Consider the following 14,339-nt stretch of genomic DNA (forward strand, 5'->3'; position numbering starts at 1 on the left):
CAACATCTGCTTTCTTTGGGATTGGAATTATTATATTCTTCTTGAAGTCTGTGGGTATTTCGCCTGTCTCATACACTTTGCTCACCAGATGGTAGAGTTTTGTCATGGGTGGCTCTCCCAAGGCTATCAGTAGTTCTAATGGAATGTTGTCTACTCCCGGGGCCTTGTTTCGATTTAGATCTTTCAGTGCTCTGTCAAACTCTTACATTATATCTCTCATTTCATCATCGTCTACATCCTCTTCCATTTCCATAATATTGTCCCCAAGTACATCGCCCTTGTATAGACCCTCTATGTACTCCTACCATCTTTCTGCTTTCCCTTCTTTGCTTAGACCTGGGTTTCCATCTGAGCTCTTGATATTCATACAAGTGGTTCTCTATCCTCCAAAAGGTCTCTTTTTAATTTTCCTGTAGGCAGTATCTACATTACCCATAGCGAGATATGCCTTTATATCCTTACATTTGTCCTCTAGCCATCCCCGCTTACCAACTTTGCACTACCTGTCACTCTCATTTTTGAGACTTTGTATTCCTTTTTGCCCGCTTCATTTACTGCATTTTCATATTTTCTCCTTTCATCACTTAACTTCAATATTTCTTCCGTTACCCAAGAGTTTCTACTAGCCCTCCTCCTTTTACCTACTTGATCCTCTGCGGCCTTCACTATTTCGTCTCTCAAAGCTACCCATTCTTCTTCTACTGTATTTCTTTCCCCTATTCGTGTGAATCGTTCCCTAATGCTCTCCCTGAAACTCCCTACAACCTCTGGTTCTGTCAGTTTATCCAGGTCCCACCAATAGATTGTGATCAGAGTCCACATCTGCGCCTGGAAATGTCTTACAATTTAAAACCTGGTTCCTAAATCTCTGTCTTACCATTATATAATCTATCTGAAACCTGTCAGTATCTCCAGGTTACTTCCATGTATACAACCTTCTTTCATGATTCTTGAGCAAAGTGTTAGCTATGATTAAGTTGTGCTCTGTGCAAAATTCTACCAGGCGGCTTCCTCTTTCATTTCTTACCCCCAATCCATATTCACCTACTACGTTTCCTTCTCTCCCTTTTCCTACTGCCGAATTCCAGTCACCCATGACTATTAAATTTTCGTCTCCCTTCACAATCTGAATAATTTCTTTTATTTCATCATACATTTCATCAATCTCTTCGTCATCTGCAGAGCTAGTTGGCATATAAACTTGAACTATTGTGGTAGGCGTGGGCTTCGTGTCTATCTTGGCTACAATAATGCGTTCACTATGCTGTTTGTAGTACCTTACCCGCACTCCTATTTTTTATTCATTATTAAACCTACTCCTGCATTACCCCTATTTGATTTTGTATTTATAACCCTGTATTCACCTGACCAGAAGTCTTATTCCTCCTGCCACCGAAGGTCACTAATTCCCACTATATCTAACTTTAACCTATCCATTTTCCTTTTTAAATTTTCTAACCTACCTGCCCGATTAAGGCAGCTGACATTCCACGCTCCGATACGGAGAACGCCAGTTTTCTATCTCCTGATAACGACATCGTCCTGAGTAGTCCCCGCCCGGAGATCCGAATGGGGGACTATTTTACCTCCGTCATCATTTAACCATACACTAAAGCTGCATGCCCTTGGGAACATTTACGGCTCTAGTTTCCCCTTGCTTTCAGCCGTTCGCAGTACCAGCACAGCAAGGCCGTTTTGGCTAATGTTACAAGTCCAGATCAGTCAGTCATCCAGAATGTTGCTTCTGCAACTACTGAAAAGGCTGCTGCCCCTCTTCAGGAACCACACGTTTGTCTGGCCTCTCAACAGATACCCCTCCGTTGTGGTTGCACCTACGGTACGGCCATCTGTATCGCTGAGGCACGCAAGCCTCCTCACCAACGACAAGGTCCATGGTTCATGGGGGAAGATTTGTATCTGATGAATGTACTGTTTTTAAGGCATATTTCTATATGGTGAATTTAAAAGACATGCCTTAAAAACAGTACAGCGGATCGCCAATGTCGGACGCGCCAGGCAACTGCAAGAATTATTAAGATGCTAGTGAGGATAGTTTGCTTGAACGTTAGAAAGAGGACAAGAAAAGAGACTGAAACTGACAGAGAAAACGAAGAAGCTATTCTGGCTACGACGCTGATGAGTCTGCGCAGCGGTCCAGACGTATTGCCAAGGAATGTGGAATCATCTAGATGAGCGTCATTCGCATCTTGCATCGACAAAATTTCCATCCCTATCATCTGTCACTACATCAGGCGCTAGACGACGATGATTTCGATCGTCGCCGGCCGCGACGGTCTAGCGGTTCTAGGCGCTCAGTCCGGAACTGCGCGACTGCTACGGTCGCAGGTTCGAATCCTGCCTCGGGCATGGATGTGTGTGATGTCCTTAGGTTAGTTAGGTTTAAGTAGTTCTAAGTTCTAGGGGACTGATGACCACAGATCTTAAGTCCCATAGTGCTCAGAGCCATTTGAACCATTTGATTTCAATCGTCGCACAGAATTTTGTCGGTTTGTCCTTCAGCAACTGAGAGACGATCCTATGTTTTTCCAACGTGTGCTCTTCACCGATGAAGCAACGTTTACTAACCACGCTAATGTAAATTTGCATAACAAGCACTACTGGCCAGCAGCCAATCCACACCGGTGAGACGCCCTGCTAAACCCGCAGCACAGAACAGGTAGTTGGAATTGTGGGAAGGGGCCAAAATGAGCGGCTGTCAGTTACGCTCGAACACATATAACTTTATTTATTTGACCGAACATTACAGTATAAATTCTTGAATATAGTTATCGGCTAAATACGCCACATTATGTTATGCCTGAAGGGCACAACCACTTTCATTTGAAAAAAAAAAACGCTTAACGCCATTATCTCAAAATTCAGACGCCAAAAAGAATATTTGGAAGGCAAAAGGCCTCATTTTAAGTAAGTTCTATAATTTGGCTCAAGACACCAAAATCTAACACTTGAAAAGCAACAACCTTAATTTAAAGACGGGTGAAGGCCGATGATTTAAGACTCAAGATAAAATTGAATAAAAAAAAAAAGTCTGAAGGCCCCAAACAGTCTGATGCTCGAAAGACAAAGATCCTTAATTTAAAAACGGCTGAAGGCCCCATGACTTAAAACACCACTAAAATAATTTTTAGTAGGCAGAAGGACTAAGGCTTTAACTTTAAACAGTAGTTTAATCAGGCTGAAGGCCCAAACAATCTAACACTTGAAAAGCAAGTAACTTGAATTTTAAAGCGGCTGAAGGCCCATGACTTAAAACACCACTAAAAACAATTCAACCTTAATTCAAAACCATAGCCTATGAGCCATACAAATACACACAACAGAAAATAAGAAAAGGCAGTGCAGCTAACGGCGGCCAGAGGTTTTGGGGGTCGGCCAGCACTTGAAATACTAACATTCACTTATGTGAGACAGGCAGTCGGCCCAACCACTCTCGATCCGATGACAACCCAACATACAGAGAGTCAACGGACCCACCGACAAGGTAACTTGCGCTCCACTCGACCAGCACACAACCGGGAGATCAGTGCAAACGTAAAAGGCATGGACGCCCACAACGAAGCACACATTATTCTGTCGAACTACACACCTTGCTAGACAGCGACAACACAGTGAGGAAAGGACAATGCCTAAATTTACGTCAACGGCCAGGGCAGGTAACCAGAACGTTAACGGCCACACGGCAGAAAATTTCGCTGGTGCACTTCAATTGCAAATAACCAAATACAGTTAGACTCCACCGAACGGTGGCTAAACGTTCGCCAACTCGAACACGCACGTTGTAGCTAGCCGACAACGAGAACCAAATGGCACATGTAAACAGTCTTGACTTGCTGGTAAATTAAATCCAAACTCAACTTTCGTGTCCTGGGTCGGTGAGTCACGGACCTCGTAGCAATGGGAACACCCCACGCACTCCCACACTGCATAGAGACCGCCAGCGGGCCCGGCCAAACTACGTCCCGTGGAGATTTCCTCGCTGCTCCACGCCAACCGACCGACTGCCACACATCAACACGGAGACAGCACTAAAATAACTGAGCAGTCGACATCACAAGCTACACACAGTTTCACGAACACTTGCACGAAGGAGTAGACAATACTAACGGCAGCGACTGTGCAATAACAAGGACGAATCGCGTGTCGGCACACGCAGGCAACCCATAAGCGATCGCCGGCCAACGACAAGACGACCGACCGACGACCAACCAAGGTGGTGCACACTAAATTGATATGTATCGGCAACCGTCGGGAGAGTCATGGCTGTCTGGACCTCACTGCAGCCGCGCCCCGACTGAACGTCTGCTGTATCCCGAGTCAAACACTGCCAGGTCCGAATTGCACTGCTAGGTGCCTCCCAACTCATTCGCAGATCCGAAGTAACTCTGAACACACGACAACCGGGGAGTAATAGCAGTCAGGAAAGATAATACGACAGGGCTTATATCGATAAGCGCCGCTGCTGCCGCTCACGGGCAGGCAAGGCAGCAACTCAGTAACACCAGTAATTGAAATTAACATAACGAGGTGGTAGTACAGTAAAAACAGGATGTCAAATGCGATATGGCACCAACACGAGCCACGCACGGATCAACCGGCTTCGTCAGGTGCAACATCAACGGCCGTGGAGAGCAAACGTACGGTGCGGCATCATAGGAAATTACAGTGTGGGACATTACTTCATCTCAGGCTAAATGGACATTCTTACGCATGCTTTCTGAACAACATTCTGCCGCTTCTTCTAGAAGAGGATGTGGCTGCAACACACTAAGTGTATGTGGCTGCAACACGGCGGTTGTCCAGCACACTCGTCCCGTGCGGCAACGCAGATACTGAATGAGAACATTCCTGGACGTTGGATAGGACGAAATTCTGTTATCAAATGACCTGTGACGTCCCCGGATTTGACTCTTCTCGATTTATTTCTTTAGGGAGCTTTCAAAGAAGCAGTCTATAACGAAGCCCCGAGTACAAATGGTTCAAATGGCTCTGAGCACTATGGCACTCAACTGCTGTGGTCATTAGTCCCCTATAACTTAGAACTACTTAAACCTAACTAACCTAAGGACATCACACACATCCACGCCCGAGGCAGGATTCGAACCTGCGACCGTAGCAGACGCACGGTTCCGGACTGCGCGCCTAGAACCGCGAGACCAGCGCGGCCGGCCGCCCCAAGTACACCAGACGATGTGTGACGTCGAGTCGCCAGTGCATACTCTACCAATCATCCACTGCAATTACATCTGTTCGTCGTTCTTTCGAACGGCGATTGCAAATATGCCTTTTAGGCCATGCTCAATAGTTCAAACACATGCTTAAATGAAGGCTACAGTTAATTTTTTGGAAGATAAAATTTATGTTATTTGTGTAGCTACCAAGTAATTGTTAGTAAATTATTTATTTCATTGACGAGTGTGCGACATTGCATTGTAATGTCAAATAAATCGACAGCGTGTATGTAACGTAACTCGTAATACTGTCATTACGCGCTTACGTTCAACATGAAACAAGGTTTCGTTAAGAAGAGTATTTATTTTGCGGCGTACAGGTGGTCGCCAAAATACTTTTAATAAAATGTTTATGCTACGAATGTACAGGAGATTGGCACAATAATATGAACAATTGTACTTACTTGGGAATGGTTTATTAATAAGTGGTTGGACCCCCATTTGCACGTAATACAGTCTCCAGAGGAATGTTATGCCACTATTCTATCAAAACCTCATCTAACTCCTGTAGTGACGAGGGAGGCGGAAATCTGCTCTGGAGTCTGCTCTCCAATGCGCCCACAAAGGTTCGATATTCTTCTAGTCAGAGGACTGTGCGGGCTACGGAAGACGCTGCAGTTCAGTTGCATGCTCCTCATACCACGATTGTACTGTCCTGGCTGTGTGAATGGGTGCATTACCCTCTTGAAATATGGCATCATTGTTGGGGAACAAGGTTTGAATCACGGGTTGCACCTGATCACCTAAAATGTTCGTATAATCATTGGCTGTAACACGTCCTTTGAGAGTAATGATGGGACAAGCAGAATACTAGGATATGGCTGCCCACACCATCACACTATGCTTAACCTTGAAATCAAGCAGTCAGGATTGTACACTTCTTTTGGCGTTCTCCAGACGTACACCCCGCCCGATGTTGGAAATAACGGAAACGTAGATTCGCCGGATCATATGACGTTTCTCCACTGACTAGCCGTCCAGGATTTATGCTCCTTACACCATGTTTTACACTTCTTTGCGTTGGTTTTCGTCACGAATGGTTTCGTTGTTGCAGCTCGTCCATGAATGTTCGCTTTATGGCGTTCTCGGCGGACAGTATCGATAGATACTGGGTCCAAAAGATGGCTATTGAGCCCTGCAGTCACTTTAGCCGCCGTAGCTTTATGCTGTTTGGACACAATTCGTGTTACGTACGACGATCTATGCCATTTAGTTTTGATTTGCGCTCACTATTAGGTTTACACGATGATGTCTTTCCATGTTTTGATTAGGCTGTCATGTCTGTTGAAACAGTGGCTCTTGAACCATTCAACAAGTTGGCTGTATTGGTTACTGATGCTTCAGCTAATCTGCCCTCTTTGGAACTCTGTTAGGTCTTTCATTGCACGTCGACCTCGGCCTCTGAGTGCAAATACGAAGTGTGCACTACTCTTGAACAACCTATACTGATACCTAGTCCGTACTGAAGACGCACACTGCAGCACTACACGTGCCTTACCTGCGTCGTTGACCGTCAAACACAACCATCCCATTACATCTACGTCTACATCCACATCTACATGATTACTCTGCAATTCACATTTAAGTGCTTGGCAGAGGGTTCATCGAACCAAAATCATACTATCTCCCTACCATTCCACTCCCAAACAGAGCACGGGAAAAACGAACACCTAAACATTTCTGTTCGAGCTCTGATTTCTCGTATTTTATTTTGATGATCATTCCTACCTATGTAGGTTGGGCTCAACAAAATATTTTCGCATTCGGAAGAGAAAGTTGGTGACTGAAATTTCGTAAATAGATCTCGCCGCGACGAAAAACGTCTTTGCTTTAATGACTTCCATCCCAACTCGCGTACCATATCTGCCACACTCTCTCCCCTATTACGTGATAATACAAAACGAGCTGCCCTTTTTTGCACGCTTTCGATGTTCTCCGTCAATTCCACCTGGTAAGGATCCCACACCGCGCAGCAATATTCTAACAGAGGACGAACGAGTGTAGTGTAAGCTGTCTCTTTAGTGGACTTGTTGCATCTTCTAAGTGTCCTGCCAATGAAACGCAACTTTTGGCTCGCCTTCCCCACAATATTATCTATGTGGTCTTTCCAACTGAAGTTGTTCGTAATTTTAACACCCAGGTACTTAGTTGAATTGACAGCCTTGAGAATTGTACTATTTATCGAGTAATCGAATTCCAACGGATTTCTTTTGGAACTCATGTGGATCACCTCACACTTTTCTTTATTTAGCGTCAACTGCCACCTGCCACACCATACAGCAATCTTTTCTAAATCGCTCTGCAACTGATACTGGTCTTCGGATGACCTTACTAGACGGTAAATTACAGCATAATCTGCGAACAACGTAAGAGAACTGCTCAGATTGTCACCCAGGTCATTTATATAGATCAGGAACAGCAGAGGTCCCAGGACGCTTCCCTGGGGAACACCTGATGTCACTTCAATTTTACTCGATGATTTGCCGTCTATTACTATGAACTGCGAGCTTCCTGACAGGAAATCACGAATCCAGTCTCACAACTGAGACGATACCCCATAGGCCCACAGCTTGATTAGAAGTCGCTTGTGAGGAAAGCTTTCCGGAAATCGAGAAATACGGAATCAACTTGAGATCCCCTGTCGATAGCGGCCATTACTTCGGGCGAATAAAGAGCTAGCCGCGTTGCACAAGAACGATGTTTTCTGAAACCATGCTGATTACGTATCAATAGATCGTTCCCTTCGAGGTGATTCATAATGTTTGAATACCGTATATGCTCCAAAACCCTACTGCAAACCGACGTCAGTAATATAGGTCTGTAGTTCGCTGGATTACTCCTACTACCCTTCTTAAACACTGGTGCGACCTGCGTGATTTTCCAACCTGCAGGTACAGATCTATCGGTGAGCGAGCGGTTGTATATGATTGCTAAGTAGGGAGCTATTGTATCACGTTCGCATTATTTTGCTGTCCGACGGGTAACTGCTCCCCTTAAGATATATTGGAAATATTTGTTGATGATATTCGTGCTCCGACCTGTTAGCGGTAATACTGTCTGATGAGGAACATTACATTAAAAAATAAGTCTGTCCTGCCGCACTGTATTCACGCCGAGTGCGTATCAGTGATACCGACCAGTTCAAATAATTATATGCTCACCGACGTGTACGAGCACAGCTACCCGTAGTTGAACACCAATGGCTATCCTTGTACTAATTATGGCTACAGTCCATGTAGGGCAATAGTTTCTCCCCTAAAGTTTTCAGTTTACATAAGCTTAATAGTTCGAGTCGGTACAATAACTTTCTAACGCGGCAAGGAATATTTATGCACGCTGCACTCTGTTATTAATTAATCTACGTCGTAGATTTTATAAACACACAATATTAAATGGGTTGAAAGAAATGTCACACAATAAATCCACTTTATGCTGATTTATTCTATACAATTCACGTCCTTTTATTGTATTAAGGAAGTAACTTTTCCCTAAGCTGGGTGGAATTAGCTATGTTTCCATCAAAGAGTTTGTAACAAGATCCAGATTTCATTTGCTACGAGACTTCACTACTTTCTCACAATTCAATACGAATGTTCACTTCCTATGTCGGTAAACTGCTAACAGACTATTACTTTCGGGCAAAGTTAAGTCTTCCCTGTATGATAATCAATTTAAGAAAAGTTCGGATCTTTTCCTCCCTTGGCTTTACGTAATGATATATTCAGGGTTACTGATCTACCTATTTCAAGTTTAATGATTCCTAGCAGATCGCAAAATTTCCAAAAATGCACAAAAACAATCTCGTCTCGCATACGTACAAGAGCATACGTTGAGATATGGCCTGATCCAGCAATCGCTGGTAGCACATTAACAATGTATGACATTTTTCTTCTGTATTACGTAGTGTCCTCAAAGAGTACTCACAAGAAGTATTCTTTGAGTTCACTCGTTCTATTCCGTGACCTATAAGTACACTACTTTGCGATCTACTATTATTTTAATTTGAAACTAATGGATTCTATTTCTTTTCTTTCCCTTTTTAAAACATTAAGTCACTTAATACTGTATTTCTTATCTGTATACAGGGTGAAAAGTATTTAAACCTACAAACTCTGGGAGGTTGTAGGGGACATCAAAACAAATATTTTTCCCTAATGTAATTTTTTCCTTTGAGGAATATTTAAACAGGTAGAGGAAGATTTCTCTGGTGACAAATTAATTAAACCAACAAACACTTTTCCATTTTTTATGACCAAGAGGCAACACATTAACACAACCCAATTTCAGTTACAGTAGATTTTCAAAAATGCCTCCATTGACACGTAAACAAAGGTTAAACCGTCGGATCATGTTCTGTCTGACACGGGCAAAAACCCCAGGAGTATCCTGAATTGTTCCTGCTGCTGCTGCTGCTGCTACTGTCCGGGCAACCAGATCCTCTTCTGATGCAACAGGAGTTGCATAAACAAAGTTCTGCATCTCTCCTCACATAAAAAAAGTCAAGAGGGGACATATCTGGGGATCGAGCAGGCCATGGTACAGGACCACCTCTGCCAATCCACGTTTCTGGGAAACGTCGGTCCAGGAATCGACGCACACGACGACTGAAATGTGCCGGCGCCCCGTCATGTTGGAACCACATGCGTTGTCTTGTAGGGAGCGGGACGTCTTCCAGCAATTCTGGCAATGCTCTGGCGAGAAAATTGCAATTGTGCCTGCCATTTAATGGCCTGGGTAGCAGATACGGCCCAATTGAACAGTCCTCAAGAACACCGACCCGCACATTAACGAAGAACCGCACTTGATGAGCGCTAGTAACTGTGGCATGTAGGTTATCCTCACTCCAAACATGCGAATTGTGCATGTTGAAGACTCCATCACGCCTGAACGTTGCTTCATCGGTAAATAACACAGAGGATGGAAATGTAGGATACATTTCATATTGTTCCAGGTACCACCGCGAAAACTGTGGTCTGGGTGGATAATCAATTGGTTCCAGGTTGTGGACACGCTGTAAGTGAAATGGAAGTAAAAATTGTTCTCGAAGGACTGTTCCTACATTCGTCTGATACTTCCCCATGTTACGTGCAATTGCACGAGTGCAGATTGAAGGATCCCGCTCCACATGCTGCAAGACAGCTTCCTCAAATTGCAGCGTTCTTACCGTGCGACGGCGTCCCTGTCCAGGTAATCTGCTAAATGACCCGCTCTCACGCAGACGTTGGTACACAACAGCAAAGGTCGTATGATGCGGGACACGGCGATTAGGATATTGTTGTTGATAAGCCCGCTGTGCAGCTCGTCCGTTGTGGTGCCCTGCGTAGTATGCACCAACCATATGAGTGTACTCACTCCAGGTGTATCGCCCCATTAGTAAACACAGACAATGCACTACTACACTGGTGGACACCAGTTGCCTACAACTGAATAGCGTAATACGCCCTCTAACAAGTGAAGATCGTAATACGGCCTATAACAACTGAACGGCGTAATATGGCTTCCACCGGTTTAAATAATCCTCATTGGAAAAAATGACATTAGGGAAAAATATTTGTTTTGATGTCACCTACTACCTCCCAGAGTTCGTCGGTTTAAATACTTTTCACCCTGTATACTTGCTACTATTCAAGTGATGCTATTCCAGTGGGACTTTTATTGGGTTTAGGGAACAATTTTATATTTTCAATTTTGCGTCCAAAGGAAGCGGCGTTACAGACGGCATGTTCGTTACATCTAAGAAGCACGCCACCACGTACAGTAAAATAGAGGGCAAACCTTCCTTCTAACGTATAGACATTTAATACAACAGTTGATTTTTCCAACGTATAAGAACTCGTCGTTTTTGTTAAGAATGAACAGTCGATTTCTTTGTTTCAGGTCACGTAAATCTGTGAGGACACTCAAATGTGAAACAGTTTTCCTAGGCCATTTGTGATACGTTAGATTTCAGCCTATGTCATACACTACTGGCCATTAAAATTGCTACACCACGACGATGACGTGCTACAGACGCGAAATTTAACCGACAGGAAGAAGATGCTGTGATATGCAAATGATTACCTTCTCAGAGCATTCACACAGGGTTGGCGCCGGTGGCGACACCTAGAACGTGCTGATATGAGGAAAGTTTCCAACCGATTTCTCATACACAAACAGCAGTTGACCGGCGTTGCCTGGTGAAACGTTGTTGTGATGCCTCGTGTAAGAAGGAGAAATGCGTACCATTACGTTTCCGACTTTGATAAAGGTCGGATTGTAGCCTATCGCGATTGCGGTTTAACTTATCGCGACATTGCTGCTCGCGTTGGTCGAAATCCAATGACTGTTAGCAGAATATGGAATCGGTTGGTTCAGGAGGGTAATATGGAACGCCGTGCTAGATCCCAACGTCCTCGTATCACTAGCAGTCGAGATGACAGGCATCTTATACGCATGGCTGGAACGGATCGTGCAGCTACGTCTCGACCCCTGAGTCAACAGATGGGGACGTTTGCAAGACGACAACCATCTGCACGAACAGTTCGACGACGTTTGCAGAAGCATGGACTATCAGCTCGGAGACCATGGCTGCGGTTACCCTTGAAGCTGCATCACAGAGAGGAGCGCCTGCGATGGTGTACTCAACGACGAACCTGGTGCACGAATGGCAAAACATCATTTTTTCGGATGAATCCAGGTTCTGTTTACAGCATCATGATGGCCGCATCCGTGTTTGGCGATATCGCGGTGAACGCACATTGGAAGCGTGTATCCGTCATCGCCATACTGGCGTATCACCCGGCGTGATGGTATGGGGTGCCACTGGTTACACTTCTCGGTCACGTCTTGTTCGCGTTGACGGCACATTGAACAGTGAACGTTACATATGAGATGTGTTACGACCCGTGGCTCTACCCTTCATTCGATCCCTGCGGAACCCTACCTTTCAGCAGGATAATGCACGACCGCATGTTGCAGGTCCTGTACGGGCCTTTCTGGATACAAAAAATGTTCGACTGCTGCCCTGGCCAACACATTCTCCAGATCTCTCACCAACTGAAAACGTCTGGTCAATGGTGGCCGAGCAACTGGCTCTTCACAATACGCCAGTCACTACTCTTGATGAACCGTGGTATCGTGTTGAAGCTGCATTGGCAGCTGTACCTGTACACGCCATTTAAGTTCTGTTTGACTCAATGCCCAGGCGTATCAAGGCCGTTATTACGGCCAAAGGTGGATGTTCTGGGTACTGATTTCTCAGGATCTATGCACCCAAACTGCGTGAAAATGTAATCACAAGTCAGTTCTAGTATAATATATTTGTCCAATGAATACCCGTTTATCATCTGCATTTCTTCTAGTTGTATCAATTTTAATGGCCAGTAGTGTATTTCCACGTGCAACGTTGATTGAGACTCGGTTCAGAGTTATAATTAACCTCAGATACCACAGTCACTCAAACAAGTGTTCGTCGCAGGAGGCGGCCGCTTCGTGGTGACGAGCACCGGGGACCTGCTGGTGAGGCGGGCCACGGCGGCGGACGCCTCCTCCCGCTACAGCTGCCTCACGCTGCACGCACTCACCGGGGAGCGGCGCAGGAGCAGCCCGGCCCAGCTGCTCACCGTCACAGGTACAGTCGGTTTCCCAACCCCTTCTGTAGCCAATGACGCACTCCAGTTCAGCCTCGTCAAAAATTAAAACAACTGACTACAGGGGTTGGACAAATCTATGGAAACACCGCGAAAAATTAGTGCTTGAACACAAATACAAAAGCCAGCCAAACATGTACATTATGTGATCAAAAGTATCGGGATATCCCTAAAAACACACTTTTTCATATTAGACACACTTTTTCATATTAGGTGCATTGTGCTGCCACCTACTGCCAGGTACTCCATAACAGCGACCTCGGTAGTCATTAGACATCGTGAGAGAGCAGAATGGGGCGCTAAGCGGAACTCACGGACTTCGAAGGTGGTTAGGTGATTGGGTGTCTTTTGTGTCATACATCTGTAAGCTAGGTTTACACGCTCCTAAACATACCTAGGTTCAAAATGGTTCAAATGGCTCTGAGCACTATGGGACTCAACTGCTGAGGTCATTAGTCCCCTAGAACTTAGAACTAGTTAAACCTAACTAACCTAAGGACAACACAAACAGCCATGCCCGAGGCAGGATTCGAACCTGCGACCGTAGCGGTCTTGCGGTTCCAGACTGCAGCGCCTTTAACCGCACGGCCACTTCGGCCGGCCATACCTAGGTCCTCTGATTCCCATGTGTTAGTGAAATGGAAACGTGAAGGAACAAGTACAGCACAAATGAGTACAGGCCGACCTCGTCTATTGACTGACAGAGACCGCCGACAGTTGAAGAGGGTCGTAATGCGTAATAGGCAGACATCTATCCAGACCATCACACAGGAGTTTGCAAACTGCATCAGGATGCACTTCAAATACTGCCATAGTTAGGCGGGAGGTGAGAAAACTTGAATTTCATGGTCGAGCGGCTGCTCATAATCCACACATCATGCCGGTTCTACATCTAAACCCACACTCCGCAAGCCATCTGACGATATGTGGCGGATGGTACCTGGAGAACCTCTATCGGTTCTCCTTCCATTCCAGTCTCGTATTGTTCGTGGAAAGAAGGATTGTCGATATGCCTCTGTGTGGGCTGTAATCTCTCTGATTTTATCCTCATGGTCTCGTCGCGAGATATACGTAGGAGGGAGCAATATACTGCTTGACTCCTCGGTGAAGGTATGCTCTCGATACTACCGATCGTCTCTCTTGCAGTCTTCCACTGGAGTTTATCTACACTCCTGGAAATGGAAAAAAGAACACATTGACACCGGTGTGTCAGACCCACCATACTTGCTCCGGACACTGCGAGAGGGCTGTACAAGCAATGATCACACGCACGGCACAGCGGACACACCAGGAACCGCGGTGTTGGCCGTCGAATGGCGCTAGCTGCGCAGCATTTGTGCACCGCCGCCGTCAGTGTCAGCCAGTTTGCCGTGGCATACGGAGCTCCATCGCAGTCTTTAACACTGGTAGCATGCCGCGACAGCGTGGACGTGAACCGTATGTGCAGTTGACGGACTTTGAG

At 45.4% G+C, this 14,339-nt stretch overlaps 1 protein-coding gene across 1 annotated transcript in view; it reads left to right on the forward strand.

Annotated features, from left to right (window-relative positions):
- The window catches only part of LOC124598405 (Down syndrome cell adhesion molecule-like protein Dscam2), a 701,156-nt gene that overhangs the window by 220,134 nt on the left and 466,683 nt on the right, over nucleotides 1-14,339 (forward strand). Inside the window, exon 5 of the mRNA XM_047135998.1 lies at nucleotides 12,709-12,858. Within this exon, the coding sequence (XP_046991954.1) occupies nucleotides 12,709-12,858 (150 nt within the window). The remainder of the gene's footprint in view (nucleotides 1-12,708; nucleotides 12,859-14,339) is intronic.

Source organism: Schistocerca americana, chromosome 1 (genome assembly GCF_021461395.2).
Source record: "Schistocerca americana isolate TAMUIC-IGC-003095 chromosome 1, iqSchAmer2.1, whole genome shotgun sequence".
Taxonomy (NCBI): Eukaryota; Metazoa; Arthropoda; class Insecta; order Orthoptera; family Acrididae; genus Schistocerca; species Schistocerca americana.